Below are 20,769 nucleotides of genomic sequence, written 5' to 3' on the forward strand. Positions count from 1 at the left end.
AACACTAAAAGTGTCATACAAAAGTTAAATGACTATATTGTTTTGTATGAATGAGTGATCAGGATGGTTTTCACATCATTTTGTAGCAAAAACTCTAGGCTACAAGATCCAATTCTCAAATGTGTTGTGAACAAATGTTTAGTATGTGTTATAAGGCCTTATTTCAGTGACTTAAAATATTTGTTTTTTCAAAAACCACGCATAAACTTTATTTTCTCAAAAATACAAACATGTACATACATGTTGTTCACGTATTATTGTAGCCCAGTTTGCGCTTTATACAGTGTTATCAGACTTTAGCCATTAATATGTTTTTAAGCAACTGAAAAAAGCACAAATGTCAAGGCATGTCAAAACTTCTCCAGGGCCCAAAACACCCTCAGACCCCAGAGGGTTAAACTCTCATTTCTCTTTTCGGACACTATTGGTTAAGTTTAGGGTAAAGTTTTAGGTTAGGGAGGTACGTTTTATTAAAACCTCCACCTAAAATTCAATTTAAAAACCTTGTCTGATTACAACCTCATTTTGTTCAGTTTTGGCACCCTACTGCTGGACATTTTACTTGAAAAGTGCAGCTAAACATGTTATGCAGCACAATATTTCAGTTTTGCAAAAACATTGCAATGCTCACATAAATTTCATAAGACCAGGCTGGAAAATTCGTGCCAATTTGTACGACGGAAGAAAGCGACACCTCAGGTTCCAAATGAGAGTTCATAAAGCACATGTGATTGGTTGATGTATAAGTCGTACGTTTTGTACGAATTAAGTCATACGAACTGTTACCAATTTGCCATGTCGTAGTATTGTGACGAATTCTCATGAGACTATGTTGATCTAACATCAGGACTCGTGCATGCATATCACACCAGCACACTATTTACACACAGAAAGTTCTTTTAAATTCATGGACACAATGGACGCAGTATGGCTGTGCGATCCTCGTGCTATGGTGGTCAACCAATCAACTAGTCGTCTAACAACAGACTAGTCCATTAGTGGGGTCGACTACTAACATTAATATTTTTTGGTTGTTTTAATGGGAGATGCAATTCTCAAATTAATTGACACACACAACTTCTTGGAGAGCGTTTTTGCATGATGATGAACTTGCTGTGCTTAGAAGTGGATTATAGTCAGCATATTAAAACCCTATACATACCCCTCTTAAACGCATCAGATTGGGGTCATGTGAACAAAGACAAGCCAATATTATACATTATTACCCTTAACACTGACTAGTCGACTAGATGTTCAAAAAACCATCCGACTAGTCGATTATGAAAATTGGTAGTTTTGCATATCCCTATCCGCAAGTGGGTTATATTCACAGTGGACTGCACTCTGAGGTCACAAATGAGCAGCAGTGTATGATGCAACTAATAAACGTGTAGGAGGGCTGGTAGAGGCATGAGCTCACAACACAATTTGATCCATCTTCCTTTGTGAACACAGTGTTGTATTTGCTCTTTCACAGGTTTTATGTTGTCATGCATACAGTGAGAGTACTGAACAAAAAAATTAAGAGACCACTACAAAATTATCAGTTTCTCTGGATTTACTATTTATAGGTGTGAGTAAAATGAATATTTTTGTTTTATTCTATAAAGTACTGACAACAATTTCTCCCAAATTCCAAATAAAAATATTGTCATTTAGAGCATTTTTTGCCGAAAATAAATAAGATGCTGTGTGTTCGGACCTTGGATAATGCAAAGACAACAAGTTCATATTCATTATTAAACAACACAATACTAATGTTTTAACTTAGGAAGAGTTCAGAAATCAATATTTGGTGGAATAACCCTGATTTTCAATCACAGCTTTCATGCGTCTTTTCATGCTGTTGGGTGACTTTATGTCACTCCTGGTGCAAAACATTCAAGCAGCTCGGTTTTGTTTGATGGCTTGTGACCATCCATCTTATGCTTGATCACATTCAAGAGGTTTTCAGTGGGGTTCAGGTCTGGAGATTGGGCTGGCCATGATAAGGTCTTGATCCAGTTGTCCTCCATCCACACCTTGATTGACCTGGCTGTGTGGCATGGAGCATTGTTCTGCTGGAAAAACCAATCCTCACAGTTGGAGAACATTGTCAGAGCAGAAGGAAGCAAGTTTTCTTCCAGAATAACCTTGTACGTGGCTTGATTCATGCGTCCTTCACAAAGACAAATCTGCCCGATTCAAGCCTTGCTGAAGCACCCCCAGGTCATCACCGATCCTCTACCAAATTTCACAGTGGGTACGAGACATTGTGGCTTGAAGGCCTCTCCAGGTCTCCGTCTAACCATTAGACAACCAGGTGGAGGATCAGTGATGATCTGGGGGTGCTTCAGCAAGGCTGGAATCGGGCAGATTCATCTTTGTGAAGGACGCATGAATCAAGCTATGAATATGAACTGGTTTTCTTTGCATTATTCGAGGTCTGAAAACACTGCATCTTCTTTTTTTTTTTTTTTTTTTTTTTGACCAGTTGTTATTTTCTACAAAAAATGCTCTAAATGACAATATTTTTATTTGGAATTTGGGAGAAATGTTGTCAGTACTTTATAGAATAAAACAAAAATGTGCATTTTACTCAGACACATCTATAAATAGTAAATCCAGAGAAACTAATAATTTTGCAGTGGTCTCTTAATTTTTTCCAGAGCTGTATATACTGTATATATATGGTGTGAAAAAATAATGGAACTGACATGAAAAGGAACATAACTTTCATGTAAATTAACGGCAAATTCAGCTACAAAGGAGAGTTAAATAAGGCTCAACACCATTCAGTCGTAAAAGAGGTCTAACAATTAGGTCTTTGATGTGAGTTTTCAAAGTGACGTGAGGTTCGAACAGAGTCATCAAAGCTGGAATTAAAGTCAGTGCTGGCATATAGATCTAGTCAAGGCCAAGTCACCTGAATAGAGTTCTGTAGTAAACAGAAAAAAAAAAAACATTTACCAGGAAAAGCTCAAATACACATTTGAACCGACTGGAACACTAATTACCCTCTTGTCAAAGGTCATTATCAACCTCATATTTTCAATTAGGCTACTTTTGATTGTTTAAAGACAGACTTTATTTGCTTTTAGACTTGTCTTCTAACTTTAAGGTGAACATCTACAGTATATGCTTGTGTACTTCTAAAAAAGTAACTTAAAATATACACTATACATTTAAAATTTACAGACTTTGTCTTCTGGGAAAATTGACCAAAAAGACCCTAGTACGACTAGCAATAGCAAATAGCAAATCATGGTCTGGAGTTGTATCTTAGGCTAGTAAAATAGGCAAACGCAGACAGGAATGCTTGGCCAACACATTGCATTGTCCCAATGTAAAGGCTTAATGTGCATTATTGCGTAATTGTGGCTGTAAACTTGATTCCAATATAGTTTCCTGCAAATGTCTGGGTCATTAAACCAGATGTGTTGTTATTCAGGCAGCTACTGTAGCTATAAACATGTCAACTAACAGCAAGATTCTCTTCAGACTGTTGCTCCGGTATTACAGTAAGTGACCTAAAAGAGAAAACTGACCACAGAATACCGTTATGTTGATGCTCGTATGATGCAGAATGCAAAAAATCATTACGTTCTGACTAGGGCTGTCACTAACAATTACTTTGGTAAATGAGTAATCTAGCGATTATTCTGACGATTAATCAAGTAATCGAAAAATTATTAAATAACTCAAATTGCATAAAGTTGTCGAAGTAAAGTCAAGTTTGGCTAAAATGAGTTCATTAGCCCAAGTTTCGATGTACTCTACAATTGAAAAACAACAACATATATCTAAAGTAAATAGACACCCAAAGCAGATCTATAATATAAAAAAACATATACTGTATAATTCATGATGACAGAGATTGGCTAATCCAGGTGTGCCCATCTTTCTTTTTTATTTTATGCAAGATCTACCTTTTTTAATGTACAATTTCAACATGATCTACTCATTTCAATTTAGAACTCAAATATCTGATATTGTTTATTGAGGATGAGATATATTCATGGTTAAACAATTTAATGGAGAAATAAAAGCAATTTTATTTGTTGTTTTTTAACCATTATGCAACATGGAATATAATATTAACAGTAATTGAGTCAAGATGTTGTCACTGTGTTAAACTGCAGCATTGTTGCTGTTTTGCTATATTCTGTACAGATTGCAAAAGCTTATCACTTACGACGTACCGTGTAAAATGTCCTTAATAATCTGGACATTCAGCTCCTTCTTGAGTTAACACTGTTAATAATTTCACATGTGAAAACTAGCCGTTACTCTTTCAGGTAAGCCCTTTTCACATTGTGTTTGCAGGGCACGCGACGCGCTGTGTGGCTTTAATGGCAGGGTCACGTTGAGTTTTGAATGACAGCACACAGAATTGAGGCTCTACTCAGTAAATAAAGTTCTCTGGATTCCTACACCGAGTTCTATTGTACAAGTGATAATGGCCATAAACTAGAAAATATTTATCGGAAGTGGGGTATTGCGAACTATTACAAATGTAGTCTTTAAGAAATCTAATTTACACGAGGAAGATCGCAATTAGAAGAAAAATTATGTTCATCATACCATTTCATGAGGCGTTTAAGTGTCATGGTAAAATAAAAAAATTCTACCTTTTTGAAAATAAAGTCGAAACATTTTGAGAAAGTCCAAATTCCAAATAGCATTATGAGATTAAAACAGTAAGGTTTTTTTGTTAAATGTTAAAATTAGGAGATTTAAAAAGCTGCTGCCTTGGCAGGCTACTGATAATCATGCCGCTTATAATATTTCTACTTTATTCACGCAATATTAAAGGCTCCTAATTTTGTTCCTTTGTTCTTATAACATTACGACTATTCACAAAACATTATTACTTTATCATAATATTATGCCTTTAATCTCATTATGCTACAACTTTAACCTTGTCAATGCTACAACTTTATTCTCATAGATTTGAATTATTTCTTTAGCTTTATTTTTGTAATGTTACAACTTTTTTCTTGAAAAAAAAATTACTTTATTATCATAATGTTACAACTACTCAAAATTGAAGATTTTTTTTTACCATGTCACTAAAACTCTGTCGTACATGATGATCAAATCAAATTGTTAGGAGCCATTCTCATAGAAATCCATATACCCTACTAAAAAACACCTCAAACCATTCTAACGTGGCTTGCTGGTCTTAGCTGGTTTGAAATGCTTTAACACAGGGGTCGCAACCCATGCCAGTGCTGGCACACGTTAGGGTAATCACTGGCAACAGCGAGAGAGGAGTACACTATTTTATTTATATAAATTCCGCACCAGCATTCCAATCTACATCTTGATGAAACCCTTCCTCATGATCAAGCAGCGTGTTTTCATCAGCTGAATGTGAGGCTAAACACTGTTAAAGTGTGACGAGACTCGTGCTGCACGTGCAAGCCATTTGCACATCACGCTTCGTGCAAGTAAACGCGTCCGCTTTGCTTTGGTCAGGCTGTGCAGATGACAGCCTACATTCCGTGTTTCATTATTTTTATTTTTTATTTTTTTTAAAAACACATGATTTAATATTAATATTAATCCTTGAGATTTCCAACCCAGCATACAGGTACACCATCCTTAAACAATGGTCACACTCAAAATTACTTTAAATGATTAAAAGAGAAAACATAAACCCACATCATGGGGTTAAAAAAATCTGAGTCTGTTCAAAATATAAATGAAACCTGGAAATAAAGTTTTAGGATTTCGCAGGTGCGATTCACCGAAAAGGGCTAAATAGTTGATCGGCTTGTGATGCGCGAATGGCTTGCATGCGCAGCGTGAGTATCGTCACACTTTAATAGTGTTTAGCATCCCATTTAACTGATGAAAACACACTGCGTGATCATGAGGAATGATTACATCAAGATGTGGATTGGAATGCAGGTGCGAAAAACTTCATATAAATAAAATAGCCTGCTCCTCTCTCGCTGTTGCTTGCGTGCTAGTGATTACATGATTATAATGACATAATATATTTCATGATCAGTAATCAAATAAGCAAATTTGTGACTAACTGTGTTAACTCATTTTGTACAAAAGGACAGGTTTCTTTCAGTAAAGCACTTTCACAAAATGCTCTATGAAAACTCACATGCAGGATCGGAATTATCATAATCATCTGGTTTTGCACAAATTTCACTCAAACTGTTATGCTGATAATATCATTTATAATGAAAAATGGCACAGCCATTGACCAGAAAAATAAAAAAAATGGCACTCCATTACAAAAAGGTTGCCGACCCCCGCTTTAACAGGTCTTTCAGCCTAGTCAAGCTGGTCTTCAGCCGATTTAGTTGACAAGTGCGCAAACCCCTCTAAAACCAACAACACAGACCAGCCTAGCCTTGTTTTTTTTTTTCATCAGAGTATTTTATTTAGACATGCCTCACCTCATTTTGCAATTCATCGTCACTCTTGGTGGAGGCCAGCATCTCAAAAAGAGAGGTGGCGAGCTCTTCAGCACTGGATGACACCATGTTCCCCTCATTCAGGTACTTTTCCACCTCCCGTCTCAGAATGGAGCTGTCTGGGTTGCTCTGCATCAGCTCCTCGAACGCATCATCTCGCTTGACCCCAGCCTTCCGATCACCCATATGATTATTTAGGAAGCTGTGGAAGTCTGTGTCTATATCCATGTCTGACCCCTCAGCCCAGGGCATAGCATCCTGAGCCTCCAGCACATACGTGTCAAATGAGAAAGCAATGTTCCGTCCAAAGATAGCGCCACGGTCCACACTCTTGTGGGAGCACTGTGTTTGGATGAAAGCATCCACCTGAGATTCTCCAATCTGGGCCACTAAACGAGCCACAGCAGCACAAGATGACTCAGCAGCAGAAGCAGGAAAAGGTCCAAACATCTGTTTAATGGCTCTGGTTTCCTCATAGCCGATCTGTTCTTTGTTGTGGAATGTTTTAAACAAGAAGACTCCAGCACTTTCAATGGCATCCTGCCCAAATTCCGTACCAACTGCAAAAATGTAAAAGGAATATATAAGTTTTTGTATTATCACAGAAAAATGTCAAGATGATCAAAATGATTTGCTAACTACACATAATACTGAATGGGAGCTGAAACAGTATAGACATTTTTCTATAAAATCCATATCTTCACTGTTGAGTGTTCTGAAATTACATCAAAGATTTCAAGCAAAACTCAAGACTGTTTACCCAGAGACGGACCACTTGTATTAAAATGAATGTGAGAAATTGAAACTGAAATTCAATCACCTTTCAGATACAGACATCGCCTGTCAGTCAACTTGAGAACGCACATGTGAATTAGCTGAACCAGCCAGAAAAACAGCTTTTTTAGCTTGATCTGAGCTGAAGCAGCACAAATTTATGACACCATTGTTGTCAGATTTTACTGCTGATTTAAAATATGTACTTTGATCACAATCTTGACCAGTGAGATTTCAGTCTTTCCCCATTCAAGTAGATTGGAGCTGTATTTTTATGCCGCTAGTATCCATAGAAAATGGCTGCCTGGGAGCGTCCCAAGATGGCCGCTGAGTGGACTGAATTGCCATGGAAAGGACTTTGACTCAGTTTAATATGAAGACTCTTGATGATTATGATCATCAGGATGATCAATGATTTGATTTGAGTGGGAATAACTTTAATTTCGGTCTGTTCATTATACAAAGTGGTAGTACCCCTTAGAAGACTTGAAACATGATGCACGAGTCGCATGGACAACTTTAATTAAACTTTTGGGTGTTTTTTTTTTTTAAGTTCCCAAGTATCAATCAACTGCTATCCCATGGAAATCAGCGATAAAATATAAACATATCCTTTTGTGTTGCACAGAAGAAAGAGTCATTTAGGTTTGTAATAACTTGAAGGTGAGTAAATAATGACAGAATTTTCATTTTTGGGTGATCCCCACCTTATGCCTTAGCAAGTACCACTAATTAAAACATATGTAAAGCTTCTCAATCTCTGCTGTACATGTTCAACTTCAAAATAATTATTCATATAAAAATTATTCAATATGTTGACCAATAATTTAAGAAGATGCATATTGTATGTTTTATGTATTTCATTTTTACAGTGGCAAGAAAATGTATGTGAACCCTTTGGAATTACCTGCATTTATGTATACATTTGTCTTAAAACCTGGTTTGATCTTCATTTAAGTTACAATAATGAACAAACACAATCACTTTGAACTAATAACACACAAATTATTGTATTGTTTTTGTAAATACTGAATACATAATTCAAACATTCACAGTGTAGTTTGGAAAAAGTATGTGAATCCCTAGGCTAGTGACATCAACAAAAGCTAATCAGAGTCAGGAGTTGTCAAACCTGCATCCAGTTAATGAAACGAGACTGGAGGTGTGGGTTAAAGCTACATTGGCATAAAAAGTCCACTACAGAATTGCTTCTAAAAAAGAAAATTCAACTTTTGGAGTGGCCCAGTCAGAGCCCAGAATTTAACCCAATAGAGATGCTGTGTAATGACCTCAAGAGAGCCGTTCACACCAGACATCCTAAGAATATGGCTGAGCTGAAGCAGTTCTGTAATGAAGAATGGTCCAAAATTCCTTCTGAACATTGAGCAGGTCTAATCCGCAGCTACAGGAAACACTTGTTTGAGGTTATTGCTGCAAAAGGAGGATCCACCAGTTATTAAATACAAGGGTTCACTTTTTCTACAGCACTGTGAATTTTTGATAGGATGTGTTCACTAAAGACATGAAAGATTATAACTGCATGTTGTTAGCTTAAGCACATTGTGTTTGTCTATACTTGTGACTTTGATGAAGATGAGATTACATTTTATGACCAATCAATGCAGACAATCAGCTAATTCCAAAGGGTTCACATACTTTCTTGCCACTGCATATGCCACATTTCTCAGGCATAAGAAGTGTGTTAAACATGTGAGGATGAGCACTGACCAACCTGTTACCTGTCTGACATAGTCATACAGGCCTACTGCACCAAGTTAAAACGTTCTGTATCTTGCCAAAAGTTCAGAAAGAACCTATATATTTCTTTTTCACTGTAAACCATAGATATCCCTTTCTAATAACATTTATAAACATATACAACCATTATTATATTATATAATGATTAAAAGATTATTAAAACTGCAGTGCTGCCAATATCCACAATTAAAAGCTGCTGTTCAAAAAAACTCGGAAGCGTGGTTTCTTGCAGTGTGACGTCACGATAATTTCATCATTTCTAATTATACCATTTCTAAAGATTTTAATGTTTAATTCCTTTCACCCCATATATTTTGGCTTTGCAGTTTGTGGACTGTGAATCTAAAATAAGCATGACCCTAATGAGAAGGAAGGATATAACTATTTTGCCTTGCCTCCCCTGGGTAGACCTTGATGCATGTCAGCCCCAGGTTCAAACATATTATCTTCCTGTTACTACCCGAAGAGTGAGGATGTACAAGGCAAGGTTGAATAGGCTTAAGGCACGGTCATACATATCTTTGAACGGTGAAATTCTAAGATACGCGGGCGGATGCTGAGCACGTGTGAAATCAGCAAAAAAAATTCCCACTGAGAAGAATGTATTTCGTCCATGGAATTCCGCTGTGCAAAGGAAATGTGACCATGCCTTTAGCCGATTAGCTTTGAGGAGACACTTTATGAGGCAGAGACCCATTATGACATGTGAGTCATACCAGGAGGATGTTAGGAACCTCAATGCATTACTGGACAATTTTTGTGTGGATAATTCAGTTTCTAAAACAGTGTGAAGCAGTGGACTGCAAAGAACCTGAAGAACCTCATGATCAATAAGATAATGAATGGTGGTGGGTGGCACGAATACCTCTAGGAACTATTGCCCAACTTTTACTGCAATGAAGATGAGTTGAAGTGCATAAAGGACTTTGTCTTGTGGCATGTGGAGAACCTCCCTGAAGATAACTTTTTTCAAGACAAAGCAGGGAAAGAACATGAAGGTGGAGCAGTCCATAAAATTCCCTCTGAGTAAAATAGATGGACAACAAGTTGGTGCTGTTTATGAAAGACCAGGTCTACACTGTTAGCCCTGAGTTCCTACCTCAATCGATCCCTTTCATTCACAGCTAAATTAGTGTTGGAGAAAAGCCCATTCATGGCTGTTTAACCACAGCAGAGTTATGAATGATTTGCATTAAATTGAACTGGATGCTTCGTGACAGCTGAATGCCATTGAGGTGAGGTGTGGCTGTATCATCATGAATCATTAGATGCTAAATGAGCTGCTGACATATGGAAAATTATCCTGACCCTATGGTGCTTCAGTCACTCTACTACCAGTGCTGGATAATTTGATTAGTTCTTCATGGCATTAGGCAGAAAATGAACAAAAGCAAAGTTGCTGAAAAAGAAAATCTATTTTGACAGATGGCTGTGAAACAGTTAAGCTGTGGACATATGGTAAAACATTGCTGAATTCAATATTCATATGCAGGAGCTGCTTTGTGTAGGGTGCTTTTGTAAATGGGTTATCTAATGTTATTTTATTTGACAAATCATTGTGGTTTTTGTAATCATAAATGGATTATTAATACACTATACTATTTGATTTCACAAATATAACTGTAAAATGTAATTTCACACAATAAATTGCCAGTAGGTCCAGCCAGAAATATGGGATGTTTGTTTGGCTTAAGAGCTAAATAATAATAAAAAGTTTAAAATGTAACATTATAAGTAGTCCTGGATCCAATGTGAGCTGATGCCTAATATGAAGATGAGAAGATGGGAAATGTGCTTTATGGAAGGGAATAGATTGGTTAATGCAATTAATGACTGAGATAACAATTGCAAGTTAACATCCCCTTAGCTATAAAACAAAACTAATATTCAACCTCATTTAACATATTGAGATTGCCTTTCAAGTGACAGATACTGATCTGAAGCAATCTTTGTGTATAAAAAAAAAAAAAGTGTTGTGTATGTCCATGGGCCCAGAAAGGGTTAGAAATCATTGATAAAAGACTTCAACAACCATGAATTAATGTTCAGGATGTGAGCACAATAATGACTCTCAATTAGCATTCGTGTTTTGGAATGACCAACTCCAGACAATAGCAAATGGCCTAAAGAAAGTGTTGTTTTTTTGTTTTTTTCAAGAATTCATTTACTTTAGAAAAGTAGGCCAAAATACTGTCAATTACTTCTTAAAAAAAAAAAAAGAGCCCACGAGTCAGAAAACATTATCTGTCTTCCAACAAAAATGGTGACTATTGGATTAACGTGTAACGGGTTATCGTGGCACGATTCACCCTCTTTGCACTTTGTGGTGAAGTAACACAGAATAAGCATTTATATGAAGGCATCTCAAAGCCGTTATTGCAGGATAAACTTTTATTTTCTCCTATTATGACTGTTATCATGACAAGCATATATCTCCGTTGAGCTATTCAAACGGATTACGCTGTGATGAGTGGCTCTCAAGTGAGATTGACAGTGTGCATGTTTGATTGACAGATGGCGCAAGTGCGCACATACAATTTCTATGAACACACGGAGACTGGCCACCACTCTTATGTAACATCAGCTACGCTCAGATATTCTTCATTTCATTCTTTACATCCTTTTGCCGTTGTTTCCCTCTCTAACTCTACTGCGACTCAGAGATACAGAGAACTTTCGTAAATGCTTTTGAAAATGCACAGCTCACAATTCATACACATTTGATACTGATAAATATATTTCTGATGATGACAACAAAGTGGGCCGCAAAAAGATGGCTCAGGTTCCGCATGCAGACCCACGGGCCACCTGTTGAGTAGCGCTACACTACGGTATTCATTGAAGTACCTTGGAGTATCATGTAAATACCATGTTAATTCATTAATATGGTAATCATTCTGTATTGAGGTATGTATCAGAGTACCATGGTATTACCATCTGACACCATCACTGTACCATGGAACCACAACAGTACTTTTTTGTAAGAAACAGCATATGGGCGTTTGCTGAAGTTAATTTCTAGTAAATTATATTAATTACCAATCTGTTTGGCTGCTTGGAGGATACTCTTCAACTCCTGAGTGACCGTCAGCTGATCTTTCTTTTCCAGATGTTGAGTGAAAAACTGAACAATCTTCTGCCATGTCAGACCTTCTTGGGCAAATATTTCCTGCCTTTTCAGCCGCTTGGTCTGCAAAAAAAGTAATGCATCATTTAGTCAATAATACAAAAATTAATTTTCAAAAAACAAAAAACTGATTAAATATAACACCCCAAAATCAAATGTACAATTAATCATTTGCAAAATGAAATAGTCTATTTTTATGACGTTTTTACATTGTGACATTTTCATGACATTAAGCATTATATTCTCATTACTTTTGCACAGTAATTGTACTGCATTACAAAAAATTACTTTGATATAATAATTTTGATTACAATCAACAAATGCCAAGGCAACTAATACAGCAAACGTGGTGTACAAATAGGTCACAACTCAAATTATACACACACACACACACACACACACACACACACACACACACACACACCAGTCTGGCCATTCTGTTGACCTCTCTCATCAACAAGGCGTTTCCATCTGCAGAACTGCCGCTCACTGGATGTTTTTGGCACCATTGGACTGTGGTGCGTGAAAATCCCAGGAGATCAGCAGTTACAGAAATACTCAAACCAGCCCGCCTGGCACCAACAATCATCTAATCTAATCAGCCAATCATGTGGCAGCAGTGCAGTACATAAAATCATGCAGATACGGTCAGGAGCTTCAGTTAATGTTCACATCAACCATCAGAATGGGAGAAAAATGTGATCTCAGTGATTTGGAGCGTAACCGCTCTGTACAATTGTGGTGAGAAGAATAGGGTTGGCGCTGTTTTGGCGGCACGAGGAGGTTTGTTTGTTTGTTCTTAATGCCATGCCAGCTTCTATGGCTATTTCCATGGCGAGAAATGTGTAAGGAACTCCATATAAAGTTTTTAAAATCTATTTTTCCTAAAAACTCCAAAATTGTGTTAGGTTTGACATTTTTTTTCCAAAAATTTCTTCCAGAGTGTTTACTGAATAAAAAAGGTTTCTCACAGGGTTAAGACCAGTACAGTCTAATAAAACATGTTTCAAGGATAATGGATTCTGGCAGAAGGTACATGTTGGTGAATCTTCTCCTAATATTAAAAACTTGTGTCATCCTGGAGTGACCTATTCGACAGCATGTAGACGACCTGGTCCCAGCGATTTGAAAACAAAGAAAAGCTTCTTTTGCCAACAATAGGGCTGATTTCATGGAGTTTGTTCATGGTGCATTGATCCCACTAAGTTTGCCATTTGTTGTTAATATATGAATTTATTACGGGTTTTAGGTCAGTGGGAGGTATTGGACACTTTTTGAGATCTGCTGATAATGCCTCTTTTGCATCAATGTCTGCTTCCTCGTTTCCTGGGATTCCACAGTGTCCAGGTACCCAGCAGAAGCAGTATTAAAATTTTGGGCCTCCAGATCCAGCAGTTTGCATAGAATCTTTATAAGCGTTAGGTGAAAATTTTTTAGAGATGACATTGCTTGAAGACATGATTTTGAATCTGTAATTATCAGAAAATGTCTCTGTTGCATAGTCTTTATGAAGTCCAGTGCTAAGATGATAGTGTTTGCCTCTGCTGTAAAAATTGAGCTGTCATTGGGGATGGATATTCCTTTTTTTTTTTGGTGGTTGATCACAAATGCAGATGATACATGGCCCTCAGATTTTGATCCATCTGCATATATAGGGGTATGTGATGGAAATATTTCTCTAATGTAGAGGAATTTTTGTTGAAAGTCATTTCGGTGGGTTTCTGATTTTTTGGTTTCTGGTTAGGTCTGGATTATTTTTGTTTTTTTAAAGTTAAAGTAAAGGGGGGGGGGGGTGTTTACAGAAGTCTATCTGTTCCAGTATGCTCAGATCTACTTTGAAATTTTGTAAATGTGGTTTGATCCGTAGTCCAAAAGGTCAGATTTGTCTTGGTTTTTGTTCGTATAGACTTGAAGAAGGGGTTGCGAAAACAGGATGGTAAACTGGGTTTTCTTTGTTAGTCTTCAGCTCTGTTGTATATTGTAGGGCTAGTTTGAGGCATCTGTTCTCCATACAAACTTTGAGTTGGTGATGTTCTAAAGGCTCCTAATGCCAGATGTATGCCTTGATGATGTACTGTGTCCAAGAGTCGGATATACGATTTCCTGGCTGATACGTACACTATACTTCCATAATCCAGGCGTGATCGAATTAGTTCTCTGTAGAGATTTAAAAGAACAAACTTTCTGCACCCCATTTTGTTTAGCTAGAACCTTTAAAATGTTCATGGCTTTAAGACATTTATCTTTTAAAATCTTTATGTGAAGGATAAAACTCAGTTTACTGTCAAGAGTTATTACAAGAAACTTGGTTTCCTTAACTCTGATGTGTTCACCATCCATGAATATCTCTGGGTCAAGATGGAGAGAGCACAGCTGGCAAAAATGCATACAAACAATTTTAGTCTTTGAAAACTTAAAACCATTTGATACTGACCAGGACTGCATTCCGTTAATTGTCAGCTGGATTTTCTGTTCAGTGTTATTCATGGATTTGCCTCTGTTGCAAATTTTGCAGCAGAAAATTTAGCAAATTTTCCAATGTCATTCACATAAACACTGCAATGGATATCCGACCCGATGGCTTTTGTGATGCCGTCGATTTTTATGCTAAAAAGGGTAACTGATAAAATGCTTCCTTGTGGTACTTCTAGCTCTTGTTTATGTTGGTCAGATAGGGTATTACCTACTCTGACTTTAAAATGTCTGTTTGATAAAAAATTTGCAATAAAAATGGGTAAGTGTCCTCTAAAGCCAAGTTGATATATATACTTTAAAATACCAAACTTCCAAGTGGTGTCGTAAGCTTTCTCCAAGTCAAAAAAAAAAAAAAAAAAGAAAAAAAAAAGAAGTTATTTTCTGATGAAAGCATCTCGTGCGTAGCTTTCAAGGCTGATGAGGTGATCTACAGTGCTTCTTCCTTTTCTGAAGCCACACTGAACTTATGAGATGTTGCGATTCCAGGATCCATACTAGACGTTCATTAACCATTCTCTCCATGGTTTTGCATAAGCAACTTGTCAGGGCTATTGGGCGGTAGTTGTTGGGGTCATTATGATCTTTTCCTGCTTTTGTGATGGGAATGATTATCGCTTCTTTCCAAGAGAGTGGAATATTCCCTGATATCCAAATAGGGTTAAAAAGTTTTAACAGTAGTGACAGGATAATGTGATGCAATTTTTTTTTAAACTGATATATCATCTGGTCCAACTGCTGTATCATGTGCTCGGTCAATTCTCCCATTGTGAACAGTTGATTATAGGGTTCCTTATTATTAGATGAAAAATGTATACCTTTCTTTTCGTCCTGTGCTAGGAAAACTTGGAAGGCATTAAGGCAATTTTCAATGGAGGAGTTCTTTTCAAAAGTTTCTGCTAGGGTATTTGCAATCTCTTGTTTAGAAGTTAGAATAGAGTCTTGATATTTGATGTGCTGAATTTGAGCTCCATCAATCCTGCCCTTAATCCTTCGAATCAGATTACAGACCTTTTTGTTGAGGTACTTGATGTCAGACCAGATACAAATTGTCTCCAACTTTTCCTTTTAACTTCATTTATTATTCTTCGAGCTTATGCCCTACTTATTTTAACCTTAAGATTTTCATTTGTTGGCCTTCTGAAGAATAATCTTTCAGCTTTCTTCCATTCTTTTATAGCTGTCTTGCATTTATCATCATACCATGGCATCCGTTTGCATTTTGTGTTTTATGATGTTTTTGGAATGGTATCATTTGCTATGGAGATGAGTGTGCTGGTGAAGTGTTTAATAACATCTGGATCATCTTCAAAGGCTTCGTTAAAACTTTCATAGCAAAGCGTTTGAAAATGATACCAGTTAACTTTTTTAAACTGCCATCTTGGTATTCTTAGAGCTTTTTCTCTTCTTTTTAGGGTTAATATTAATGGAAAGTGGTCACTACCACATAGGTAATGCCAGACTTTCCATGAAAGGTCTAAAAATAATTCAAGTTCGCAAATTGTTAGGTCAATTGCCAAGTATGTTCCATGCCTTAGTGTAGGTAAGTGCTGGATCCAACATTTAGAAGACATAAGGCGTGATTGTCTAGGAATTCTTCTATCCTCTTTCTCTTGGTCACAATGGGTATTTCCCCATAGAGTATTGTGACTATTAAAGTCTACCATGTATATATATGGAGAAGGAAGTTGGGCTACTAGGCCATCCAAGTCCTTGTGTGTTACAGTAAGATTAGGTGGAATGTATATGTATATATAAATTACTGCTCACATTGATGAGACTATGAATCACATCGTTTCTGATTAAAATGGCTGTACCACCCAAAGTCTGTCTATTAGTAGGACCAAAAGTATTTAAAATTGTAAACTTTTTAAAAGAGATGGTAAAATCTGATGGTAGTTTTGTCTCCTGAAGACAAAAAACAAGGGGGTTGAGAACTGTAACTAAGCGTTGCAACTCTGCAAAATTTGCCCGGAGTCCACGACAGTTCCATTAGATAAAAATATTTTCCATTCTCACAAAGGAAAAATAGGAATATTTCCCCTGATTTTTCCTTTTGGGGATGAACTTCTACTCCGACTATCCCTTTCTTTCATTTCGACATCTTTAGTTTGTCATTGCTATTTCGTCTTTTGCTTCTGAACAACTCGATCTTCTTGTATTTCTATTTGTAGTTTGATTTTCTGTTGAGTTCTGATTAGACCAATTATTGATTGAGGTAGATTCACTTTGGGTTCCTGTATTCTTGGTCCTTGGGAGAGATTTATCGCTGTTAACATTTTGGGGTTTATCTTTGTGCATCCAGGTGAAGTCTATCTGGCATTCTGTGGTCTTCACAGATTTCTTGACAACAGAGGCATGTGTGTAAAAGGAGGGACAGCGTCTACCATTTTCCTTGACTCAAGGTAACTGATCTTCTTTGTGCATCTGATTCTCTGTATTTCCTTCTCCTTGATCCATGTAGGACACTATTTTGATGCAGCTGACTGGTCTCCTGTACAATTACAGCATTTGAGTGGTTTTTGGCAGCTCTCCATGATGTGGTCTTCTTCGTCACACTTGCAACAGATGTTTTTATTTTTGCAACTATTTGACCCATGTCCATATTTTTGACATTTAAAACATCGCACTGGGTTGGGCACGAATAAATCCACTGTGACACTCAGATATCCGATTTGGATTCTTTCTGGGGGAAGAGGCTTATTAAAAGTGAGGATGTACAGGTGCATCTCAATAAATTAGAATGTCGTGGAAAAGTTCATTTATTTCAGTAATTCAACTCAAATTGTGAAACTCGTGTATTAAATAAATTCAATGCACACAGACTGAAGTATTTTAAGTCTTTGGTTCTTTTAATTGTGATGATTTTGGCTCACATTTAATAAAAACCCACCAATTCACTATCTCAAAAAATTAGAATACATCATAAGACCAATAAAAAAAACATTTTTAGTGAATTGTTGGCCTTCTGGAAAGTATGTTCATTTACTGTATATATACTCAATACTTGGTAGGGGCTCCTTTTGCTTTAATTACTGCCTCAGTTCGGCGTGGCATGGAGGTGATCAGTTTGTGGCACTGCTGAGGTGGTATGGAAGCCCAGGTTTCTTTGACAGTGGCCTTCAGCTCATCTGCATTTTTTGGTCTCTTGTTTCTCATTTTCCTCTTGACAATACCCCATAGATTCTCTATGGGGTTCAGGTCTGGTGAGTTTGCTGGCCAGTCAAGCACACCAACACCATGGTCATTTAACCAACTTTTGGTGCTTTTGGCAGTGTGGGCAGGTGCCAAATCCTGCTGGAAAATGAAATCAGCATCTTTAAAAAGCTGGTCAGCAGAAGGAAGCATGAAGTGCTCCAAAATTTCTTGGTAAACGGGTGCAGTGACTTTGGTTTTCAAAAAACACAATGGACCAACACCAGCAGATGACATTGCACCCCAAATCATCACAGACTGTGGAAACTTAACACTGGACTTCAAACAACTTGGGATATGAGCTTCTCCACCCTTCCTCCAGACTCTAGGACCTTGGTTTCCAAATGAAATACAAAACTTGCTCTCATCTGAAAAGAGGACTTTGGACCACTGGGCAACAGTCCAGTTCTTCTTCTCCTTAGCCCAGGTAAGACACCTCTGACGTTGTCTGTGGTTCAGAAGTGGCTTAACAAGAGGAATACGACAACTGTAGCCAAATTCCTTGACACGTCTGTGTGTGGTGGCTCTTGATGCATTGACCCCAGCCTCAGTCCATTCCTTGTGAAGTTCACCCAAATTCTTGAATCGATTTTGCTTGACAGTCATAAGGCTGCGGTTCTCTCGGTTGGTTGTGCATCTTTTTCTTCCACACTTTTTCCTTCCACTCAACTTTCTGTTAACATGCTTGGATACAGCACTCTGTGAACAGCCAGCTTCTTTGGCAATGAATGTTTGTGGCTTACCCTCCTTGTGAAGGGTGTCAATGATTGTCTTCTGGACAACTGTCAGATCAGCAGTCTTCCCCATGATTGTGTAGCCTAGTGAACCAAACTGAGAGACCATTTTGAAGGCTCAGGAAAACTTTGCAGGTGTTTTGAGTTAATTAGCTGATTGGCATGTCACCATATTCTAATTTTTTGAGATAGTGAATTGGTGGGTTTTTGTTAAATGTGAGCCAAAATCATCACAATTAAAAGAACCAAAGACTTAAACTACTTCAGTCTGTGTGCACTGAATTTATTTAATACACGAGTTTCACAATTTGAGTTGAATTACTGAAATAAATGAACTTTTCCACGACATTCTAATTTATTGAGATGCACCTGTATGTACCAGTTTTAATAACTCAATCCTCTCTTTTGATTATTATCCTTTTCACATGTACTATTCCTTGGGGTTTGAGCTCACGGGCAATTTCATCTTCATCTACATCATCCAGTTCTTTAGTGCGGATCACTCCTTTGCTGTAGTTTAATGTTGGATGAGGTGATGTCTTTATTTGAACTCCAGCGAGTAGTGTGGATCATAGTAAATTCTCTGCATTTGCCTTTTTACAGCATTCCACTAGAATTTGTCCAGATCGTAACTTTTTCATTTCTTTCACTGTTCCTGCTATTCCTGTGATACCCTTGTGTATAGCAAATGGAGAAAGTTTAGTGGTTGGCAAATCTGGTGATACTGCTTTAAGGATTATAAACCTTGTCCACTCTTCACTATTTGGCATGAGTAAACATTTACTCTCTGAAATGCAGTCTGTATCCAAGTCTAGAAACCGCTTTTTGGAAGTGTGTTTTGAAGCCATATTTTAGGTTTTCTGTTTCATCATCCTTATTCCCCAACCACCTTGGAGCCCAAAAAACAGGGATGCACAGTGCCGCGGAATTCCAGCAGATTATGCATCAGGGCTATAAGAATGATATACTCGAGCAGGTAGAGCAGACTGTAAACTTCTCTATCCACTCGATTGACCCTTAGCCAACACTTACTGGGGATTCTGGAAAGTTAGCAGTTGTTGAGCTATCACAGAACTCTCAGAGCATGTCTTGACCAGCCGATTGATTGGAGTGAGCCTTTCCAACCTCCTGTCTAGGTGAAGTATGAGCCAAAGTACAATGTTGAAACAGTGGCAGCCACAGCAAACCATATTTCTCAGGCATCAGGATCTCTTCCTCCACCGACACGGGTCGCAACTTACAGCAAACAAGTCGCCCCTTTTATCGCTCCTTGCGAACAGCATTGGGATACGGAGGATCTATTTTACTCTGGATCCTTAGAGAGATGAAGGACGGTATTAGCACATCTAGATGGATAAGGCATGTGCAAAAGTTATAATCAAGAAAATTGTAACCCTCGTAAGCGGGGCTCAAGGGTTGTTTTCTCTTGCCCAAGGAGAAGACCCTATCACTACGGAGGGAAGGAGTGTGCCACTGTTCCTTTCACAAGCTACCACTAAGAAGATGGGTCTCGTGCCTTACCCGGGCGGCACGAGGGGGACCTACACAATATTAGGCAGGTGGTTTTAATGTTGTGGCTGATCAGTGTGTATATTATATATATATATATATATATACACTATATTGCCAAAAGTATTCGCTCACCCATCCAAATAATTGAATTCAGGTGTTCCAATCACTTCCATGGCCACAGGTGTATAAAATGAAGCACCTAGGCATGCAGACTGCTTCTACAAACATTTGTGAAAGAATGGGCCACTCTCAGGAGCTCAGTGAATTCCAGCGTGGTACTGTGATAGGATGCCACCTGTGCAACAAGTCCAGTCGTGAAATTTCCTCGCTACTAAATATTCCACAGTCAACTGTCAGTTGTATTATAACAAAGTGGAAGCGATTGGGAATGACAGCAACTCAGCCACGAAGTGGTAGGCCACGTAAAATGACAGAGCGGGGTCAGCGGATGCTGAGGCGCATAGTGCGCAGAGGTCGCCAACTTTCTGCAGAGTCAATCGCTACAGACCTCCAAAGTTCATGTGGCCTTCAGATTAGCTCAAGAACAGTGCGTAGAGAGCTTCATGGAATGGGTTTCCATGGCCGAGCAGCTGCATCCAAGCCATACATCACCAAGTGCAATGCAAAGCGTCGGATGCAGTGGTGTAAAGCACGCCGCCACTGGACTCTAGAGCAGTGGAGACGCGTTCTCTGGAGTGACGAATCACGCTTCTCCATCTGACAATCTGACGGACGAGTCTGGGTTTGGGGTTGCCAGGAGAACGGTACTTGTCTGACT

At 38.0% G+C, this 20,769-nt stretch overlaps 1 protein-coding gene across 1 annotated transcript in view; it reads right to left on the reverse strand.

The window, feature by feature from the left end:
- ascc3 (activating signal cointegrator 1 complex subunit 3) overlaps positions 1-20,769 on the reverse strand; it is a 295,431-nt gene that overhangs the window by 264,452 nt on the left and 10,210 nt on the right. Inside the window, exons 3-4 of the mRNA XM_051720604.1 lie at positions 11,991-12,141; positions 6,402-6,979 (exon numbers count right to left, since the gene is read on the reverse strand). Coding sequence (XP_051576564.1) covers positions 6,402-6,979; positions 11,991-12,141 — 729 coding nt within the window. The remainder of the gene's footprint in view (positions 1-6,401; positions 6,980-11,990; positions 12,142-20,769) is intronic.

This window comes from Myxocyprinus asiaticus, chromosome 16 (assembly GCF_019703515.2).
Source record: "Myxocyprinus asiaticus isolate MX2 ecotype Aquarium Trade chromosome 16, UBuf_Myxa_2, whole genome shotgun sequence".
In the NCBI taxonomy this organism is placed as follows: domain Eukaryota; kingdom Metazoa; phylum Chordata; class Actinopteri; order Cypriniformes; family Catostomidae; genus Myxocyprinus; species Myxocyprinus asiaticus.